This window comes from Sus scrofa, chromosome 1 (genome assembly GCF_000003025.6).
Source record: "Sus scrofa isolate TJ Tabasco breed Duroc chromosome 1, Sscrofa11.1, whole genome shotgun sequence".
NCBI lineage: Eukaryota > Metazoa > Chordata > Mammalia > Artiodactyla > Suidae > Sus > Sus scrofa.
This window is the reverse complement of record NC_010443.5, coordinates 163,446,369-163,468,651: the sequence shown is the minus strand read 5'-3', so window position 1 is coordinate 163,468,651 and position 22,283 is coordinate 163,446,369. Positions and strand designations below refer to the sequence as shown.

At 38.5% G+C, this 22,283-nt stretch overlaps 1 protein-coding gene across 3 annotated transcripts in view; it reads left to right on the top strand.

Annotated features, from left to right (window-relative positions):
• Positions 1-21,762, top strand: part of DPP8 (dipeptidyl peptidase 8) — a 70,545-nt gene extending 48,783 nt beyond the window's left edge. Inside the window, exons 16-22 of one of the 3 annotated variants that reach the window (XR_002346298.1) lie at positions 1,396-1,541; positions 9,573-9,719; positions 10,123-10,309; positions 10,930-11,082; positions 12,830-12,972; positions 13,823-13,934; positions 17,520-21,762. Coding sequence is in view for 2 of the 3 variants with exons in the window: in XM_001929097.6 (XP_001929132.3) it covers positions 1,396-1,541; positions 9,573-9,719; positions 10,930-11,082; positions 12,830-12,972; positions 13,823-13,934; positions 17,520-17,642 (824 nt within the window). In the remaining variant the exon portion in view is untranslated. The remainder of the gene's footprint in view (positions 1-1,395; positions 1,542-9,572; positions 9,720-10,122; positions 10,310-10,929; positions 11,083-12,829; positions 12,973-13,822; positions 13,935-17,519) is intronic. The other 2 variants (XM_001929097.6, XM_005659849.3) reach the window with 2 other exon arrangements.

The window sequence follows — 22,283 nt, the reverse complement described above, 5'->3', positions numbered from 1 at the left end:
ACTGGTACTATGTCCACATTTCCTAGACAGAGTCTTCCCATCTCTCACCACTGCTTATCCCTGAACTTCTGGGTTCCTGCTTGATAACCACCCCTCCTAGTCTGTCAACTATCAAATAAGACTGGTTAGTTACCTCCTACTCCAGGCAGGAGCAAGTCTGGAAAATTTTTTTGAAAATAAGATTAGAATAGTCAAGGTGTCAGGAAGTGATTTATTCACATGTTTGATTTCCCAGATAAACAAATGAACTTTAAGGTAATATATACTGAACTAGTAAGACTTTTGAGTAAGGAAGCTGTAGCTTTAAGGAATACTCAGCTGGTAGCTTTCTTAAATTTCTAAAGTACCTGCAATAGCCGTCTTAATGATAGAACACTCATTCTGTATGGGAGTGAAGGGTACTGTGAATTACCTTTTTTTTTTTTTTTTTTTTTGTCTTTTTGCCATTTCTTGGGCTGCTCCCGTGGCATATGGAGGTTCCCAGGCTAGGGGTCTAATCGGAACTGTAGCTGCCAGCCTACACCAGAGCCACGGCAACGCGGGATCCAAGCCGCATCTGCGACCTACACCACAGCTCATGGCAACGCCGGATCGTTAACCCACTGAGCAAGGGCAGGACTCGAACCCGCAACCTCATGGTTCCTAGTCAGATTCATTAACCACTGCGCCACGACGGGAACTCCTGAATTACCTATTTTTAAAATGCTTGGTTTCTTAAACATACAAATGGACTAGTTTTATATATCTTTTAATTCATTTTTATCCCCAAATCCTTTTTCCTGTTAAGTATTTTCCACGATAAATGTCTCCTAAGGGATTAAGAAATTACTGCAAAATCACAAGGTATTCTAATGTCTCCAATCAGAATTTATAATATGGTGATGATCTCTACTTAGATTATAACATTATCCAATATACACAGACTTCTGATAGGTCTGTATTGCTTTGGAAAACCAAAGACTAATCATGACTTTCTTTTTTTCTGGATTCTGATTAGGCTTATTCTCTAATGATCAGAAACAATTGTTTATTGAGCACCTGCTGTGAGCAAATCAAATTGACTAAGTTAATATGCACTTTCAGTTTCTAATCAGGTATATGGCTTAACCATCAATAAGTTACAGAAACCAGGCACAAAGTATTTGCATTGTTCTGCATATAACTACCTCTTGGGCTCCAAGGATTTTTCATAATACTGTGTATCTGCTTCTGAAATAGATAATTCGCTATGTTCATTAGATTTTCTTTGTAAAAGATATCCATTTGGGCTTAATTTTTTGCTTATCGCCATTAGTTGGGCATAGGGTAGTGAGTTTATGGTATATTTTCCTTGCTCTCAGATTGTTGAGCTTCCTTAAGAATTCCTTTTACAGTCTCTGTGTTACCTCCTCGTAGGTCCTCTTCCTGACTACACCCCTCCAGAAATTTTCTCTTTTGAAAGCACTACTGGCTTTACTTTGTATGGGATGCTGTACAAACCTCATGATCTACAACCTGGAAAGAAATACCCTACTGTGCTATTTATATATGGTGGTCCTCAGGTGGGCATATTTATATACATACATATACATGTGTGAGTGTATAACTTTTCATTTTCTTTTTCTTTTAGGTGATTTGTTTGTTGAATGGCTGGGCAGTTGTTTAAGATTTGAACATTGCTGGGTGTCTGCTATTATTGACTCTGGCTTAATGCTCTAATTATCCAATTTAGGAATTCAGGAAGCTGGATTTTGTTAGATGGCTAATTTGAAAATCAATGTCAATTTCTTAATTTACAACGAGGTCTGTAACTGTCATGGGAAATGTAATATTCACATCAGTAGGGAAATGTGTTGTCTTCTAAGTAGGGAAACTTGTTTGGGAAATGAAATTAAATAATTAAATGTCTTATTAAATAAAGAATCTTAACGGATATTTTTGAAAGATTTGGTGGCCTAATGAATTCCCCCTCTTCATTCTAAGGCCATATCTCTCAAGCAAGCTATAATACTTTTATCAGCTACTTAAGGCAGCTGTACTACTATTCAGCACTGCAAGAAGTTTACACCTTGATTTTCTTTTCTTCTGGATTAGATATTAGGACATGAGTATTAAGTAAATTGACTATCAGATTAAAGTATTTTGGGTAGGTGAATTGGCTAATTGGTAATTTTTTGAAAGTTTAATCTTGGTTATCTATCTCACATTGAGCCCCTGAAGAAATTAGAATATAATTATGCTGTTTCTAGTACAACTCTCTTGTACTCAGTAAATATCCTTTATAGTTACACCCAGTTATTCAGATCTGGAAAAGTATCTAGATGTCAAGTTATCCCAAAAAAATCAAAGTAAACCATATAAGCCATAAGATCTCAGCAATGATGGTCATATATCAAGTTAAATCACTGCCATTTTTAGTGTGTTTTACAAACAAAACATGATTCACATTTATATTATAGTCATCTACACATAAAACATAGAAGAATAAATTAGACTTCTGTTAAAAACTTGGAGCTAAATCTTTATGAACTTAAAAAGCATAATATGAAGAAATCAAAGAGAGAAATTAAACTCTCAGAAGCTTTCTTGCTATTTTTTTTTGTATTATTTTGATATTAAGACCAAGTAAGAAGGATGTTTCTCCTTCCCAATGAAGAAGTGATATATGAGATGTGGAAACACACTATAAAAACTAGCTGGTTATTTAGATTTTAAGACTAAAGGACTCCTTATATTAGTAATTAAGTTTAAAAAGTCAAAGCCATATGAAAATATTATCAATAACACTAATCATTAGGGAAATACAAATCTAAATCACAGTAAGGGAGTTCCCATCGTGGCTCAGTGGTTAACAAATCCGACTAGGAACCATGAGGTTGCAGGTTCGATCCCTGGCCTTGCTCAGTGGGTTAAGGATCCAGCATTGCCATGAGCTGTGGTATAGGTTGCAGATGCGGCTTGGATCCCAAGTTGCTGTGGCTCAGGTGTAGGCCAGTGGCTACAGCTCTGATTCAACTGCTAGCCTGGGAACTTCCATATGCCACAGGAGCAGCCCTAGAAAAGGCAAAAAGACCAAAAAAATAGATAAATAAATAAATAAATAAATCACAGTAAGATACCACTCCATACCCTTTAGGATAGCTATTATTAAAAAAAAAAAATAAAATAAACTAACAACTGTTATTAGAGTGTAGAAAAATTACAACTCTGATACATTGCTGATGGGAATGTAAAATTGTACAGCCACTCTGGAAAACAATATGACAGTAAATGACAAATTTAAATGTAGAGTTGATCTGGAGTTCCCGTCATGGCGCAGTGGTTAACGAACCTGACTAGGAACCATGGGGTTGCCGGTTCGATTCCTGGCCTTGCTCAGTGGGTTAAGGATCCGGCCTACAGCTCCGATTCAACCCAACCCCTAGCCTGGGAATCTCCATATGCCGTGGGAGCAGCCCTAGAAAAGACCAAAAAAAAAAAAAAAAAAGAAGAAGAAGAAGAAGAAATAAATGTAGAGTTGATCTGATCCAGTAATTCCATTTCAGGATGTACATCCAAAAGAATTGAAAGCTGAAACTTGAATAGATACTTGTATACCAATGTTGATTGAACATTATTCACAATAGCCAAAAGTGGAAGCAACCCCATTGTCCATTGACTGGTAATGGGTAAACGCAATGTGGTACATAGGGGAATATAATGCAGCATTTAAAGAAAAAAGGAGGAGTTCCCATTGTGGCGCAGCAGAAACAAATCTGACTAGTAACCATGAGGTTGCAGCTTCGATTGCTGGCCTCACTCAGTGGGTTAAGGGTCCAGCATTGCCTTGAGCTGTGGTGTAGGTCGCAGACACAGCTGGGATCCTCCCTTGCTGTGGCTATGGCTGTGGCTGGCAGCTGTAGCTCGGTTTCGACTCCTAGCCTAGGAACCTCCATATGCTGCGGGTGTGGCCCTAAAAAAGCAAAAAAGGAGGAAATTCTGACACATGCTACAATATGGATGAACCTTGAGACATTATGCTAAGTGAAATAAGCCAGACTCAGAAGGATATTGTATTATTCATGAAGTTCCCATCGTGGTGCAGCAGAAACAAATCTGACTAGGAACCATGAGGTTGCAGCTTCAATCCCTGGCCTTGTTCAGTGGGCTAAGGATCCAGCATTACTGTGAGCTGTAGTGTAGGTCGCAGATGTGGCTTGCATCTGGTGTGGCTGTGGCTGTGGCATAAGCCGGCAGCTGTAGCTCCAATTAGACCCCTAGCTTGGAAACCTCCATATGCCTCGAGAGCAACCCTAAAAAATAAATAAAATTTTTTAAAAGGCAAAAAAAGAGAAGGATATTGTATTATTCCACTTGTATGAGGTACCCAGAAGACACAAGTTCATAGAGACAGAAAGTAGGATAGAGGTTGTCAGGCACTGGAGGAGAGATAGGGAGTTAATTTCAGTAGATTAGAAATTTCTAGTTGGGATGATTAAGAAGCTCTGGAAATGTATAGTGGTTGCACAATAGTGTGAATGTACTTAATACTACTAAATTATGCATTTAAAATGGTTAAAGTGTATGTTTTACCATAATAGAAAAGGTCCTTGCTAGTGTAGTTAAAACTGTTTGTTTGGAGGATTTTATGAATATGACTGCATTTTTTTTGCTCTGTAGAAAGGTTTCTTTCTCAAATTATTCTTTGGAAGCATTCAAATTTGGTGAGGCCACAAGAGAATCTGGTATTCAGTTTGCAGGGAGATTTCACCATAAGACTTAACATGATAGAATGCTTCTGGTACTTGAACCCCCTAGGAGATCATTCATCCTCCTGTTTGATGACCATTTGGGTTAGTTATGAGGAGGTGCTTTAATGTAAGACCGGATCATTCAAATAGCACACAATAACCTTGAGAAATTTGATTAAACTGTATAAATGCTTCAGGCCATGTTTGTTCTTAGTGTATATTGAGGTCAAAGTGGAAATCTTTTGAATAGCAACAGTGTCACAATTTATAACATGAAGTGAATTTCTTAGTCACTAGATTTAGTGATGTCTGTAGTTGGACAAAAGTGAAATCCAAGTCGAAATTCCCACTGTGGCGCAGTGGGATCAGCAGACTCTCTGAGTGCTGGAACGGAGGTTCAATCCCCAGCCTGGCCCAGTGGGTTTAAGGATCCAGTGTTGCCAGGTAGAAGCTGTGGCTCAGATGTGGCCTAGGAACTCCATATGTTGCAGAATGACTAAAAAAAAAGAAAAAAGGAAAAAAAAAATACAAAAACAGATTACCTATTTTTTTTTACAGTGCAAAATCTGAGGAAATCAACAAATATTTTTCCCATTAAAGTCAATAAGTCTTAGTTCTTTAAACTTTTCATTGATAACAGTTGTATATTTTTAAATGTTTATTTATGGAGTTCCTGTCATAGCTCAGGAGTTAATGAATCTGACTGGCATCCATGAGAATGCAGTTTCAATCCTTGGCCTCACTCAGCGGATTAAGGATCTGGCGTTGCCATGAGCTGTGGTATAGGTCGAAGACTCAGCTCGGATCCTGAGTTGCTGTGGCTGTGGTGTAGACCAGCAGCTACAGCTCCAATTCAACCCCTAGCCTGAGAATCTCCATATGCAAAAAAAAAGTTTATTTAACAAATATTTAATGATGCTTCCTCTGTGCCAGACACTGTTCTGCAAATATAAGTACACAAGAGCGGGTTAAATCAGCAGAACACGGATTTTGAAGAACTGACACAGAAGAAGACTTTTGAATTCTTAATGCGAAAGAACATTTTGTTTAAGCACCTTCTAAGAAGAGGCAGGTCTCCGGGCTGCAAAGGCAGAAAAACTGACTCTGGGGGAAAATATTCCTAAAAGGCAATCGAGGTCATCTTCTGTGATTGACAGCAGGCAAAGAAGTGAGTTAGTTGGAGTTCCCTGGTGGCTCAGTGGGGTAAGGATCCAGCATTGTACTGCTGTGGCCCAGGTCCGATCCCTGGCCTGGGACTTAGGCATGCCACAGGTGCGGCCAAGAAAAAAAAGAAGTAGTGAGCTGGTTTTCTTACATGTTCATATTTGTGTTCTTCTAATCCTTGTACTTCTTTTTTATGCTCCCTCTCTTTAAAAATAAGAACCTTTGGCTTTAAAAACAAGAACCTGAACCTGTGGCTCAGCAGGTTATGAATCCTACTAGTATCCATGAGGATGTAAGCTCGATCCCTGGCCTTGCTCAGTGGGTTAAGGATCTGGCATTGCTTCAAGCTGTGGTATAGGTCACAGATGTTGCTTGGGTATAGCATTGCTGTGGCCGTGGTGTAGGCTGACAGCTGCAGCTCCGATTCAGCCCCTAGCCTGGGAACTTCCATATGACACAGGTGCAGCCCCCCTCCAAAAAACTAACAAGCACCTTTGCCCACCAAACCCCTCCTCCCAAGGTAGAAAAGAAAAACATCATTCTCCTGTTTCTATTTTTCATTCATTCATTTGGCAAATAATTATTGCGTTCCTATTATGTACCAGGTACTATTCTAGGCAGTGAGGATACCATAGTGAACAAGTCAAAAGATTTCCACTTTGACCTCAATATACACTAAGAACAAACATGGCCTGAAGCATTTATACTGTTTATACAAGTCTTATATCTTCTTCAATGTCCTACTCTCAAGGAGTTTAGCGAGGAAAATAATAAGAAACATATAAATTACACACATTGTATACACTTTATATAATGGAAGTGTTATGAATAACTGTTAGGAAAGAGGATGGCAAAGTGATTAAAATGGGAGTTCTGATTGAAAGGTCAAGAAAGCTCTCTGAGGGTACAGAAGATTAGAAGAAATGAGCCTTGTTAACGATCTAGAGGAAGAGCATTCCAGACAGAGAGGATAGTAAGTGTCAAGGCCCTGGGGTTAGAACCAACTTGTTATAGTTGATAATAAAGTTAGAATACAGTGCTAAAGGTGGGAAATGGTATGAGATGAGGTCGGAGAAATAGCCAAGGACTAGGCAACAGAGGGTCACAAAGGTAGTGGTGAGGAGTTTAGATCTTATTTTGATCTAAACCCCTCCCATTAGAAAGGAGCTAAGCTGTAAAGTCATACCTGTTTTACATTTTTAAAACATCGTTCTGTTACTATGAGAACAGGCTATATGGAGGACAAGAATAGAAACAAAGACCAGTTTGGCAGTTGTTACAGTGGTACTAAACATCCAAAAGTTCAAAAAGACAAGATTTTTATACCTCCCATCTAGCCCTTATTGAATGAAAATAGCATTGATTCTTACTTTAACTCGTCTGACCTGATTTTCCCATTGGTTTGAGCCGGAGAACACCTTCTCATTTTTGCCAAAATATTTTTTTTTTGGTTTATTATCTTAGTGTCCCCCAAACCTTTAACTTCTATAACTTTCTGCCCATTAATTAAAGTCTTCTTTTCACGAAATAGTTTCCTTTTTTTTTTTTTTTTTTTTTTTTTTGGTCTTTTTGCCTTTTCTAGGGCTGCTCCCTCGGCATATGGAGGTTCCCAGGCTAGGGGTCTAATCGGAGCTGTAGCCACCGGCCTACACCACGGCCACAGCAACGTGGAATCCGAGCCGCATCTGCGACCTACACCACAGCTCACGGCAATGCCGGATCGTTAACCCACTGAACAAGGGCAGGGCTCGAACCCGCAACCTCATGGTTCCTAGTCGGATTTGTTAACCACTGTGCCACGACGGGAACTCCGACAAAATAGTTTATTTCTGATGAAGCATCAAACTGCACTTAATTTCTCAGTCTTTTCAAAGTTTCGTTTCTAGGGCATAAAGTTATTTAAGAATTATCTTACCTTTTGCACTGATCTGTGTAACGAAAAAAGGAAGCTAACTGGTCATGGTGTTTCATTAAAATACTTAAGTTTTCCATTTACTAGTTAGAGACAGTCCCAAGAAAAGGCAAGTAGGGAAGAAAAATGATATTATTCTGTCATCCTTGGGGTAGAAATAATCATTCTAGTAACTTTTTCTATAGGCTAGGTTAAATCTCTTGTGTATAATTAATACCTTGGTTATAGTTTTAAAAGCCTGTAGTTGCTCAGTAATTGCTCTGAACCTTGAGTGTAAAGAAAGAAAAGAAGTAACGTGAACATGATAAGATTTATGTTAACTTAAAAATATTATCAGGGATGGGGAAGTGGAGAATTGCTAATCAACAGGCATAAAAAATTATTATTATTATTTGCTTTTTGTGGCATAGAGGCAAATTGAAGTTCCCAGGCTAGGGGTCGAATTGGAGCTGCAGCCTATGCCACAGCCACTTGGGATCCAAGCTGCATCTGTGACCTATACCACAGCTCACGGCAATACCAGATTCTTAACCCATTGAGTGAGGCCAGGGTTCAAACCCACATTCTCATGGATACTAGTCGGGTTTGTTACTACTGAGCCACAACAGGAACTCCAAATAATTCTTTTATACTTTTTTTTTTTTTTTTTTAATTTTTTGGCTGTGCCTATGGCATGCAGAAGTTCTTGGGCCAGGGGTTGAAACCATGCTACAGCAGTGACACAAGCCATAGCAGTGACAATGCCAAATCCTTAACCTGCTGAGCCACCAAGGAACTCCAGAAAAAAAATTATTTTCTTTTTTTTGGCTGCCCTGCCACATCTTGTGGATTTCCCAGGCCGGGGATCAGATCTGATCTGAGCTGCAGTTGTGACCTACGCCATAGTGGCAGCAATGTCAGATCCTTAACCCACCATGCTGAGCCAGGGATCAAACCTGCATGCCAGCACACCAGAGATGCTGTTTATCTCATTGTGCCACAGCAGCAACTCTCAAAAAATTCTTAATCGTGCAAAATAAGTAAGTTTTAGAGATCTGCTATACAATATTGCCCTGTGATTAACAATACTGTGTTGTACACTTAAAATCTTAAGAGGGTGGGAGTTCCCGTCGTGCCGCAGCAGTAATGAACTGACTAGGATCCATGAGGAGGCAGGTCCAATCCCTGGCCTTGCTCAGTGGGTTAAGGATCCAGTGTTGCCATGAGCTGTGGAGTAGGTCTGAGATGCAGCTTGGATCTTGTATGGCTATGGCTATGGTGTAGGTTGCGGCTGTAGCTCTGATTTGACCCTTAGCCTGGTAATTTCCATATGCTACAGATGCAGCCCTAAAAAGCAAAAAAAAAAAAAATTTAAGAGGGTCAATCTCATGTTAAGTGTTCTTGCCACAAGAAATATAACTTCAGGAGTTCCCGTCTTGGCCCAGCAGAAACGAATCCGACTAGGAACCATGAGGATGTGGGTTCGATCCCTGGCCTCGCGCAGTGGGTTGGAGATCTGGCGTTGCCGTGAGCTGTGGTGTAGATCGAAGACACGGCTTGGATCTGGCGTTGCTGTGGCTCTGGCGTAGGCCGGCGGCAGTGGCTCCGATTGGACCCCTAGCCCGGGAACCTCCATGTGCCGTGGGTGTGGCCCTAAAGGGACCAGAAAAAAAAAAAAGGAAAATATAACTTCATTTTATAGGCAAAATAATATTTTAAGCTTTCTATTTTTTGCAGCATCTTGCCTTTCTTATGCTTTTGTATGCCACCATATAATAAATTTCACTGAAGTTGTATTTCTTCCTCAGGTGCAGTTGGTGAATAATCGATTTAAAGGAATCAAGTATTTCCGATTGAATACCCTAGCCTCTCTGGGTTATGTGGTGGTAGTGATAGACAACAGGGGATCCTGTCACCGAGGGCTTAAATTTGAAGGCGCCTTTAAATATAAAATGGTGTGTGAACGTACATTTTTCTCTTAAAGACATTTACATTTTTGGGTGCATTATTTGGTGTGAAATCCCAGAGAAAGAGTTGGGGGAAGGGGCTATGGGTGAGTGCTTGTGTGCATGTATGGTCATGTGTTAGGATTTGTGGGGTGGGTGGGGGAGGGAAGATGCAATTTGATATTCACTACCTCTATGTAACTTTGGGGAGCTGAGATAGAACAACTTTTACATAGAAACCCTTCTTCCATTTTATATGTCCAGTTTAGCCTGAAGGCAGCACGTTTAGTTTTCAGCACATTTAGTTTCCTGTACACTATTAGAGGAATAATTGAGATTTGTTCTGTCCTCTGTAAAGAGAGAAACCAACTGGTTAGTGCCTTCCTTGTGACAAGCCTCTTTCTCTCTACAGGAAGCTTTAAATGCTACCTTTTAGAGATGCCCCATGTCCTTTCTGCTGCTTTGGGAAATGATGAGAATCCGATGTTCCTTTTGCACAGTAAGGCAGTTACTGTGTTTGCCAGTGTATTGGACATGATGAGTAAGACATGGGGATATTCTCCCACAGCCAGTTCTTTGACCTTATGTTGTATTCTCATGTAAGTTTTTTGTTTTTATTTTTGTTTTTGGCTCAGTGAATTGAGATTGTGTGCACTGGCAGGCCTAGTAATACAGACAGGGTGGTGGTGATCAGAACTAGGTCTTAAAGAGGATTTTTTAGAAATTGTATGTTCAGTTCCTAGAGGGAGATGTTGGGGAAATAGGAGGTTAAGGCCTCAAGAGTGATTCCTTCTGCTTTATTGCGTTAAGTTTTAAAAAGGAGAAGTAAAATTATTCAACCACTTAAGGGGGCTGATCTTTTATCTTTGGGTATAGGAAGGCTTGTTACAAGGAAGATGCTGACCTCTTAGCAGACAACAGAACAAATGGAAATGGGAAATACCCATTTGGCAAGGGGTATTTGGGTCACAGTAGGAAAGAACTTTATGACGAAGGGGTAACTTAAACTCTAGGACAGGCTAGCAATAGAGGCTATAGGCTCCTGTCTTTAAATAGAGTTAAAAACCTTTTTCTTGAGCAGCAGAATCTAAATTGATAATTAGTTCTTATCTTAAAAAACTACAGGTATTTTTAGTATAAACAACTACAGCTTTAAAAACACTCTTATAATGGGATTTTTATTCATCAGAATCAGTGACATGTTTTCCCTTTTTGACAGGGTCAAATAGAAATTGACGATCAGGTGGAAGGACTCCAATATCTAGCCTCTCAATATGATTTCATTGACTTAGATCGTGTGGGCATCCATGGCTGGTCCTATGGAGGATACCTCTCTCTGATGGCATTAATGCAGAGGTCAGATATCTTCAGGGTATGTGACTTCCTATTGTACTCCCTTTTTGCAGTAAGCATAGAATTTTCTCTAAATTGAGATATGAGAAAATGCCAATTATCTAAAGGTTTACAGAGTTGACAGTATTATAAGAAGTTAAGATTTGTATGTTTAATAGCTTATAAAATAATAGATATAGCTTATCAACTTGTGATATCTATGTGAGATATATGTTTACATGTCTTTATGTATTTCTGTTAAAACACTCGTCAACTTGATCAGTTATTGGCTCTTCATAGACATATGCCAAAGATTATGCTAGATAGTCACGATCATTAAAACACATACATACATTTTGGATTTTACTTATTTAACTATTGGACTATAGTCTCTAACGGCAGGAACCTGTCTGCCCCATGCTGTATCCTTAGCAGCCAAGCACAATGCTTGGCACATAGTAGACCCTAAGTAAATCTGTACTGAATGAATAAACTATTACAGAGTTCCCATTGTGGCTCAGTGGGTCACAAACCTGACTAGTATCTATGAGGATTTGGGTTCAATCCTTGACCTTGCTCAGTGGGTTGGGGATGCAGTGTTGCTGTGGCTGTGGTGTAGGCTGGCAGCTGTGGCTCTGATTCACCCCCTGGCCTGGGAACTTCCATATGCCACAGATGTAGCCCTAAAAAGAAAATAAACTATTAAATATATAAACAATTATTATAGTTCTATAAACAACTTCTTAGAAAAATATGCTAAAGATTATATTTTCTTAGAAGAAAATATAAAAAGATGCTAACAAGGAGTTCCCAATGTGGCTCAGTAATGAACCTAACTAATATCTGTGAAGACGAGGGTTTGATCCTGGCCTTGTTCAGTTGGTTAAGGATCAGGCATTGCCATGAGCTGTGGTGTAGGCTGCAGACGCATCTCTGATCCCTGCATTGCTGTGGCTGTGGTGTAGGCTGGCAGTTACATCTTTGATTCATCCCCTAACCTGCGAACTTCTATATGCTGTGGGTGCAGCCCTAAAAAGACAAAAAAAGAGAGAGAGAGATGCTAACAGTTGTTAAGGAAATGGGAATTATGGGTAGCATTTTTCTTTTTTAATATTTCAATAACATGATTTTATTTTATGGTGAAGAATTTTTATTTTTAAGAATAAAAATGATGGGCTTTTGTTCTTACATATATATTCAGATAATCTTTATTTATAATAACCACAAAATGAACTCTGAAAACTTCCATAATTTTCCCAGGTTTGCAACTGTCAAGAAAGCAATTAAAATGTTTGAATATAAAACTGTTTGGGGAGCCTTAAAATGAGGCAAATATTTAGTGCTTAAATATATTTCATTCATTGTTGTAAATTCTGTGCTACCAATAGAAGCTTAAAAGAAAAAAAACTGCTTTTCCTATATAAAGCTGATACTTGTCCCATATTTTTTTCCCCAGGAGCAGAAATGAGTTTACACTGAGGCATTCATATGTTCTAACTGCCTCCCTTTTTAACAGAGACCACTGTTTATGTTTCAACTAGCCTAAGTTAAGGATTTGGTGTGTGGCACAGCTGTGGAACATGAAGCTGAGTGACTGACTCACAAAGTATCAAATTCTTGACCTTGGCACTCTGCTTTGGTTTTCTGAGTTGCCTGAGATCATGTATGCCCCAGTTGTAGGGCTAAAGCCTAAGGATAATTTTAGCCTGTAAATTTGCTGTTACAAACTCTCAGTGCTAGCCATTCTTTTCTGAACCACACTTGACTGTCCCTGTTATCTTATGTAGGTTGCTATTGCTGGGGCCCCAGTCACTCTGTGGATCTTCTATGATACAGGCTATACGGAGCGTTATATGGGTCACCCTGACCAGAATGAACAGGGCTATTACTTAGGATCTGTGGCCATGCAAGCAGAGAAGTTCCCCTCTGAGTAAGTTCATGCTTTAAAATGAAGATTATAAATTTTGAATTGTCTTTTTAAAAATTGTCTTCAATAGTAATGAAAACTACAAATACAACAAAATCAAGACCAGTAGTTTATAGAATACTAAAAGGCGTGGCTGGAGTTGCTGTCATGGCTCAGTGGAAACCTGACTAGTATCCATGAGGACACACGTTCATTCCCTGGCCTTGCTCAGTGGGTTAGGTTAAGGATCCGGCATTGCCCTAAGCTGTGGTGTAGGTCGAAGACGCGGCTGGGATCTGGCATGGCTGTGGCTGTGGTGAAGGCCAGTGGCTACAGCTCCAATTCGACCCCTAGCCTGGGAACCTTCATATGCTGCGGGTGTGGCCTTAAAAAGACAAATAAATAAATAAAATAAATAAATAAAAGGCATGGCTATTTCTCAAAGGTAGATTATAGGCTAGTTCATAAAATATGGGTTTTTTTTTTTACAAGTTGTATTTGAAGGAATTATATAAGTGCTGAAAGAAGCTTAAGTACACGTGTTTCAATGTGGAAAAAAATTATATTTCTGCTTACATATGTATTATAAATAATGTATATGATTTTTCTTTTTTATAGGGACATGGTATAATTATTAATGTATTCTAGTATTTTAATAGTAAATTGAACACATGATTTAATTTTTTAAAGTCTTTCATTACATGTAGCATCTTAATATATAACTAATATAATATTGAAATATTGAATCTTTAATCTAACATTACAGTATAAGGAAGTTAACATAGTTAATTGTGATCAGTTTTAAGGAATTAAGTAGTTTTCCCAAATACTTTTTTTTTTTTTTTTGCCTAATCTGATATTTCTATTTCTGCAGACCAAATCGTTTACTACTCTTACATGGGTTCTTAGATGAGAATGTCCATTTTGCACACACCAGTATATTACTGAGTTTTTTAGTGAGGGCTGGAAAGCCTTATGATTTACAGGTGAGTTCTTTTACATTTTCTGATTAAAACAGTTGTGATTAGTGATTGATTATTTTGAAGTATAATAAACTATGAAGTAAGGTTGAATTTTCAGCTGTGACCACCCTCTGCTTAAGAGAGCTAAAAGAATAGACATAGTTAGCAGTGTCTCGAGCTGGATAAAAATTAAGATTCTCTTGAAGTCAGGCTGAAAATTGACCTGTTGGATTACATGATTGTGTATCTCTATCTGCTTTCAGTTTGTAATCATGGACAAAATGACAGGAGTCCATTCATTATTCTCCTTTGCTTTTCTTCTTCCCCTTGGAAGAGGGAGGGAATGCTACTTGATTTCACTGTTGTAAAGGATTTTCAGAACTTGATTACGTGGTCCTTTAATTATCTTTTATTTTATATTGGAGCAGACACCAGGAAGTTACCTCCATTGCTCCATTATTCAAAAAAAAAAAAAAAAATCTTTTAAGAGAAGCTGTTCTTCTTTTCTACTCCTTACACAGATTGGGTGTTCATAAGAAATGAAAAAGACTGCTTTTTTCCCTTTTTTATGTTTCAGTTGACATGTATGTGGTAAACTATGAGATATTTGTCTGTAGCAATAGTTTTCAAACGTTTTGGTCTCAGGACCCCTTTGTATACCAAAAAGTTGTTCTTTTTTTTTTGGCTTTTTGCCTTTTTGCCTTTTCTAGGGCCGCTACCGCGGCATATGGAGATTCCCAAGCTAGGGGTCGAATCGGAGCTGTAGCCGTCGGCCTGCACCAGGGCCACAGCAACGTGGGATCCTAGCCTCATCTGTGACCTACACCACAGCTCACGGCAATGCCGGATCGTTAATCCACTGAGCAAGGCCAGGGATTGAACCTGCAACCTCATGGTTCCTAGTCGGATTCATTAACCACTGAGCCACAATGGGAACTCCAAAAAGCTTTTTTTTATGTGAGATATATCAATCAGTATTTCTCATATAAGATATTAAGACTAAGAAAATGTTTTAATATTTATTTATTTAAAATTAACAATGATAAACTATTACATGTTAACATAATTTTTTATGCAGGGAAAAATTTTTCAAAACAAAACTTACTGAGAAAGTTATTTTAAAATTCTTTTACATCTTAATAAATCCCTTTAATGTCTAGCTTAATAAGAAAGACTTGAATTTTCATATCTACTTCACATACAATCTTTTGTAAAATGTTGTTTTGGCTAAAGTAAATGAAGAAATTTCAGCCTCACAAAATATGTAATTTAAGAAATGGAAAAAAATTTAAAAATAAAAAATAATAAAACCAAACACAACAAAACAAAAAAAAATGGAATTCCCGTCATGGCTCTGGTTAATGAACCCAACTAGCATCCACAAGGACGGGGGTTTGATCCCTGGCCTCGCTCAGTGGGTTAAGGATCCAGTGTTGCCCTGAGCTGTGGTGTAGGGCGAAGATGAGGCTCAGATCCTGCATTGCTGTGGCTGTGGCTCAGGCCAGCAGCTGTGGCTCCACTTTTACCCCTAACCTGGGAATCTCCATATGCTGCCAGTGCAGCCCTAAAAGACAAAAACAAACAAAAAAGAAATGGGAGTAATCTTTTAGTTTTTTCAGATAATTGTGGCTTTCTTCTTTGTTATTACTATACCAAAACGGGACAAATAATAGTTTCTTAAAGGTTAGTTTTATTGTAGAATCTGAAGCCATATATATAAGTTTTTCATACTCTATTACAGTCTGTTGGATCTTGTACTTCAAATGAATTTTTTACCCATGCATTGGTCCTCTGGAAAATATTGGTTCATTGTGTTATGCCAGTCCTCTAAATGTTGATTAATCTCATTATACAATATTTTAAAAATCACATATATTGATATCACCACTGATGTCAACAAAAAGTCTCTAAGTATTGGGAAACTCATGAGCTAGTAGTGATAGATGCAATTCTAATTTTCATTTAAAAGCTCAAAATTTGGAGTTCCTGGCACAGTACAGTGGGAACAAATCTAACTAGGAACCATGAGGTTGTGGGTTTAATCCCTGGCCTTGCTCAGTGGGTTAACGATCTGGCGTTGCCATGAGCTGTGGTGTAGGTCATAGACGTGGCTTGGATCCTGAGTTGCTGTGTCTGTGGCTTAGGCTGGTTGGCTACAGCTCTGATTTGACCCCTAGCCTAGGAACCCCCATATGCTGCAGGTGTGGCCCTAAAAAGCAAAAATAAATAAATAAAATAAAATAAAAATTCAAAATTTATTATTGGCAATAAATGCTGTCAATGTTATACTTGGAGTGACCAGCTCACATCAATTTGAGAAATCATTTGCCAGATACCTAAGTCTGAATCACCATGTTGTCATTCTTTTCAAGTGAAAAATGAAGTCCCATTTAGAAACTCAATTGTACAAGTACTTTTCCTTGAGGCATCCTGTAGTAGAGGTGCTTTATTCATTCTTCACATTTCATCACCACAGAATATTAAAAATACCTCTACTTGGGGTTGCAGTTTATTTTATTTTTTTTATTTTTTATTTTTTTTCTTTTTGCTATTTCTTGGGCTGCTCCTGCGGCACATGGAGGTTCCCAGGCTAGGGGTCGAATCGGAGCGGTAGCCACCGGCCTATGCCAGAGCCACAGCAACGCGGGATCCAAGCCACGTCTGCAACCTACACCACAGCTCACGGCAACGCCGGATCTTTAACCCACTGAGCAAGGGCAGGGACCGAACCCTCAACCTCATGGTTCTTAGTCGGATTCGTTAACCACTGCGCCACAACGGGAACTCCGGGGTTGCAGTTTAATAAAATTCTAATTTTACTGCTACTTAAGTAAAATTGGCATTTTTCCTTGTTTACTGCAAATGTATGTCACTGCTTTGATTCATGCTAAGGCACTAGCACTTTTACCTACCATTGCCTTTCATAATCAGTGCAAATGCCAACACAATGAATAAAGGCAAATAACATCTTGGGATACACAAGGTCAAATAACATCAAGGTCAAATTACTTTGACCTTGTGTATCCCTTGAAAGGGTTTCTGAGGACCCCAGAGGCCTTCAGATAATGTGTACTTATCTGTACACATTAAAAGTACACATTCACATTAACTTGGAGAACCACTGATCTACAAATAAATCTTTTTGTAAGTCTAGTGGTACCTAGGGAATCATGAAAAGAAGAGTTCCCGTCGTGGCGCAGCAGAAATGAATCCGACTAGGAACCATGAGGTTGTGGATTGGATCCCTGGCCTCTATCAGTGGATTAAGGACCAGGCGTTGCTGTGAGCTATGGTGCAGGTCGAAGATGGGGCTCTCAGATCTGGATCTGGCATTGCTGTGGCTCTGGCGTAGGCCAGTAGCAACAGCTTGGATTAGACCCCTAGTCTGAGAACCTCCACATGCCTTGGGTGTGGCCCTAAAAAGACAAAAGAAAAATAAAATAAAAAAGTAAAAACAAGAGAAGGGCCTTTAGATAGGATGTATGCTTATAATATCTTGGAGAAGCTCTGCTCTGTGTTATTCATCTTGTAGAAAATCTCCTGAAAGCTTAGGAAGGAGATGTATTATTAAATTCTTACTTTGTGTATTTTGGTTTTGTTGTTGTTAAGATCTATCCTCAGGAGAGACACAGCATAAGAGTTCCTGAATCTGGAGAACATTATGAACTGCATCTTTTGCACTACCTTCAAGAAAACCTTGGATCACGTATTGCTGCTCTGAAAGTGATATAATTCTGACCTGTGTAGAACTCTGGTATACACTGGCTGTTTAACCAAATGAGGAGGGTTAATCGGTAGAGAATGGTTCATCACATTTTGGTACCTGCCACATAACATCTACTTCTGAAAATATTTTGGTGCCATGCAGGTGTTTACAGCTTGTGGACAGTAATCTAATACCTTAACCACACACACACAAAATTGAATGACACGTATTTCTAAGGCACCCAGCAATACCATGAGAATTACTGAAAGAAATAAGACATTAGCACCGTGTATCCATACTACCTTATTTTCATTTTTAATAGCATTATGAACCTCATGGATTTAATTAGTGTATTTTTACAGTATACTTCTGAGTTTGTTAAAATATGATGATATTAGTGATTGGTTTGGTTCAATTCAAGAATCTCTGACTAGTTACAGATTTGATAGCACTTAAATGTAATTGAATAGCTTATATACTTCATTGCTTGGGGTGTATCCAGCATGTTTCAAACTAATCACTATTAAACCTATGGCTTAACCAGTCATTAATGATTTTTCAAGGATAACTTAGTGGCCTCCTAAAGACACTTATTTTGTTTCATTCAAACTCTGACCAGTTTATAGCCAATTTAAACTGTATCTAGTATAAATAGTTCTCTTTGATGATATGACCGAGTGGGTTTTTTCCTTTCACATAAAGACAAGTAACTGTATATGTAGCATGAATTTAATTAGTCTTATAATATTAATAATTACAGGCAGGAAAATTTTAATCAAATGATTAGAGCTTAAATATTTGCAGGCAATTTCCCTTAAGAAATGAAAAAAAGTACACATTCACTTAGATTCTTCAGAAAATTTAATGGTGCCAGTTTCTACTGGGTATTTCCTCATCAAAATGTTTCAGAGTTTTAGGGTGATGGAAGGGAATTTCAGTGGGTTTGGGGAGACTCTAGGGTGTGGAGAATGACAGGGAGAGGATAAGGCAAGGGTTTGCTTAAGAGCTAAGCAAAAGCATAATTTGTCTAAAAATACCCATGAAAAAGTTTGGGAATTGAAATTTAAACTCCTAGAATATTAGTTAAGGAAACCAAAATTAAGAAATCATACTCTTGCCAACACAGTTACAGCCTAATATTATTCAGGGGAGAAGGTCCTTAGAGTTTTATAATTCTGATTCTGATTTTTTTTTTATTATTTTCTTTAACTTTGGAAACCTTACAAATTGAAACTGTCTTTAACCTTTTTAAATTATTTGAGCATTATTTAGATATTGTGAGCTTGAAACAAAGAGGTTTCCAGACAACCTCTTTACCATAAACCGATCCCTGATAAACCATGGCTCTTTTTTTCAGTGTTCAGAGCTTATAAGCAGTTTCTTGAGTGGCCATTTTCCTGGTTTAGCCCTAGCACTTGACTGTTGAGGGAGCTCATAGTGCCGACTGGTGCCGATTGGGATCTGTCATCTTAGAATCTTAGGGTGCTAGATGGGTCACATTGGAGCCAGTGGCAGAGAAGGCACCTATGAGTTTGACCCTTTTTATCATAAGCCTCAGTGTTTGGAAAGTTGTTATCAGTGCTTTTAAAACAACGCTCCAAAACAAAAAGAATCAAACAAAAAAACCTCCTGTTCTTTCTCACCACTACAGAGAGAGTAGATTTCTCCCCTAGAGAGCACAGCCTCCATTACTAAGGACAGCGACTGTGTGTCAGAGGTGGACTTTACCATTGAGGGCCATATGGGAGCTGGACGAAGTCCAGGGATGGCAGAGTGACCCGGCGGTTCTGTCCGTGGAAGGTTTTTGGGTTTTGCTGTTTTTGTATTTACACTGTATAATAGGTACCATACCTATATTTTCCTTATTGTCTGTATATGTTTTGATTTTCTTGTTTATGATATTTTCCCATGCCGAGATTTGTTTATATATTTTTCAATGTTAAATTAAATTGATTTGGGTAACTTTTCTTCCCCAAGAAAGTGTTTTCCCCCATATGAAGATGGTTTTTGTTTGTGAATTAGTTGGCCTCCAAGGATCTATCCTTATATATATGCAAAGTAGTAATGGCATACAGTGGCTTTTAGACAGCTGCTTATTTGAAACCTCTTATCCAGTACAGCTGTTTCTCCAAAATGGCATCTCCTCTTTTACCAAAACAAACCTTAAAGAACCTCATGGACGCTTGAATTCATAGGTGTTTTCCTCTGGCATCTTGCCTTCTACTTTTCTCCTATCACAAGGAATGCTTCTCTTATAATTCCCAGTCAGTTAAAGGCCATTCTCCTTCTATAGTGGGAAAAATACCTGACTGAATTCACTTGCAGAAAGTTGGTTTGACTGAATTTGATTTTAAAATCAATGTGGAAAACATCATAGTCAATTCAGGCAATCAGTAGAAATCTCACTAAAGCTATTTGTACTTTGTGTACGGGTAACATCTTACAAGGCAAGAGTATATAAAAGTAGCAGCCTTTTTAGTGAGACCCCAAAAGCACATCAAAGGGGGTTTTTGCAGCTTGATAAATGGGTGCGCTTGAACAACTGTCATCAGGTATGGTGGCTTGTGCATTGCTGAGCGGTGGGACTCAAAATCTAAGATTCATTTGAAATGCTTATGAAAAGAAATGCAGTCTTGAACCTCACTCATAGAAACTTGGACTTGGTTGATTTAAATGGAGACCAGGAATCTGCCTTTCTCACAAGTTTTCCAGGTGACTCTAAAGCAAGTCATTTGAAGGCTACTTTGAGAAACTCTTCCATAGAGAATGAATTGGATTAAGAAAATAACAGGTGATATTTTACACTGGACTGTTCTACAGGAGCCTCAAACAATAGTCAAGATAGCTACTCATCTGTGATAACAACTATTGGCCCCTTTTCACTCTGAAAGAAGCAGAAGATGTCATTAACTGTATATCCATCTTCTTTGTCTGGAGGTTAATTTTGGAATGAAGGTTTTTCCCTCTATGCCATTCCTGGCTAGTTTCCAAAGTCTCATACAAGAAGATGAAGTCACAATGCATGCATTCTTTTTCAAAAGAATGAGATGTAGATATTGATGCTTACTTTTTTACTAGTTTTAGTTCTTACAGAAGGTGTATCCCACCTCTCTGTAACCTTGTTCTCTCTTTAGGTAAAAGGATTCCTGTAAGATCCCTCATTATTATAGAATCATAAAATTTTCAAGCTGTTATACCTTTGATATAATGTAATATTTTCACTTTTTAGAGGAGGAACCTACATAGAGAGAGAGGAGAAACTATTACCCATGACCACACAGCCAGTTAGTGTTCAGTTGGTACTAGACTAGATTCCATCCAGATATCCTGACTCATGGTAGTTAAATAATATGTAGAAAGGCAAATTTTTAAAGAAGTATTTATTAATATATTCCTATGAAACATTTAAAAAATAACATAAAATGGTTAATTTTTCCATTCTAAAGTAAATGCTAAGCATGCTTATTAATGAAGCAGTACTTCTAATTAGTATATGACATTCTGAAGTTAATTAAAATTGTTACATTAAATGTGTCTTCCTTGGTGTAGCAGGGGATTTGGGGATTGGGATATATAGTAGAGTGCTTGCTTAAGCCTGGGAGCCCAAATTATAGCTATTTAAAGTAAGAAAAGAGACATGGCCATAGCTAAACTGAGCTATGTAAGGTGAGTGTTCATTCCCAGCAGACATAAAGGAATAAGGAAGCTTTCCTAACTTCCACCTCCCCAACCCCACCCAGCCTCACCTCTCCATCTTGCACCCTGAAATGTGGAGACACATCAGTGCAAGGTGCCGGCTCCTGCTTTTTTTATTTTGTCAAGAGGCAGTTTTAGGTAATCATTTGAGAGGTCCCTCGCAGAGAGAGAGAAAAAAAATAGTGTTTGTATGTTTGTTTTTAAATAACCCAAGTACAGATTTATGTTGTATTCAGCACAATTGGAGTTCAGGTCTTTAATTTTAGAACATAAAGTGCCTGCTGTTTTAAGCATTGACTTGTATAAAAAGAATTGCATGTCTCACTCCAGTAAGTTTATGGGTTTTCTCATTTTCAGCTACTTGGCTCTTAATCATGTAAAGTGAAACATTAGTTTTGTTGCATTTTATTACAGGTTCTTTGTTGCAATAAAAGATGCTGCTAAAATTAATTGATGTAAATATTCCTTTTTACCCCATTCCCTATTTGTACAGTCTTGCCTTGATTAGTGGCAACTATGAGTGATTAACACACATGAACAAGGTCATGTGCTTGCAGTGAAGAAGAGGGACTGCAAGGTGATTTCATGGGGTTTCTAGTATAAACACTAACCAAACCCAGAGGTAGGTGTGCAGAGAACTGTTTTGTACCTGTGAGTGGTTCCCAGAACCCACCGTTGGTACTACAAGGGTGGGTGGTACTTGGACCCCTGATGAGCATATCTTCCCTGAGCAGCTGGGAGTTTCTCCGGAGTCCCTCTTGGAGCTGATAGTGGTTTCTGCATGCTTCCCAGGAAATTTCAAGGGAGTCCAGTATACTATTTTATTCAGAGATTTATCTGACAATACTTGGTCTTTTGGAGCTGTACTAGAGGAAGGGTGGAGGAAAGAAAAAGCAGATGAACCCTTCTAAAATTAGTAAGTTTGGGAGTTCCCGTCGTGGTGCAGTGGTTAACGAATCCGACTAGGAACC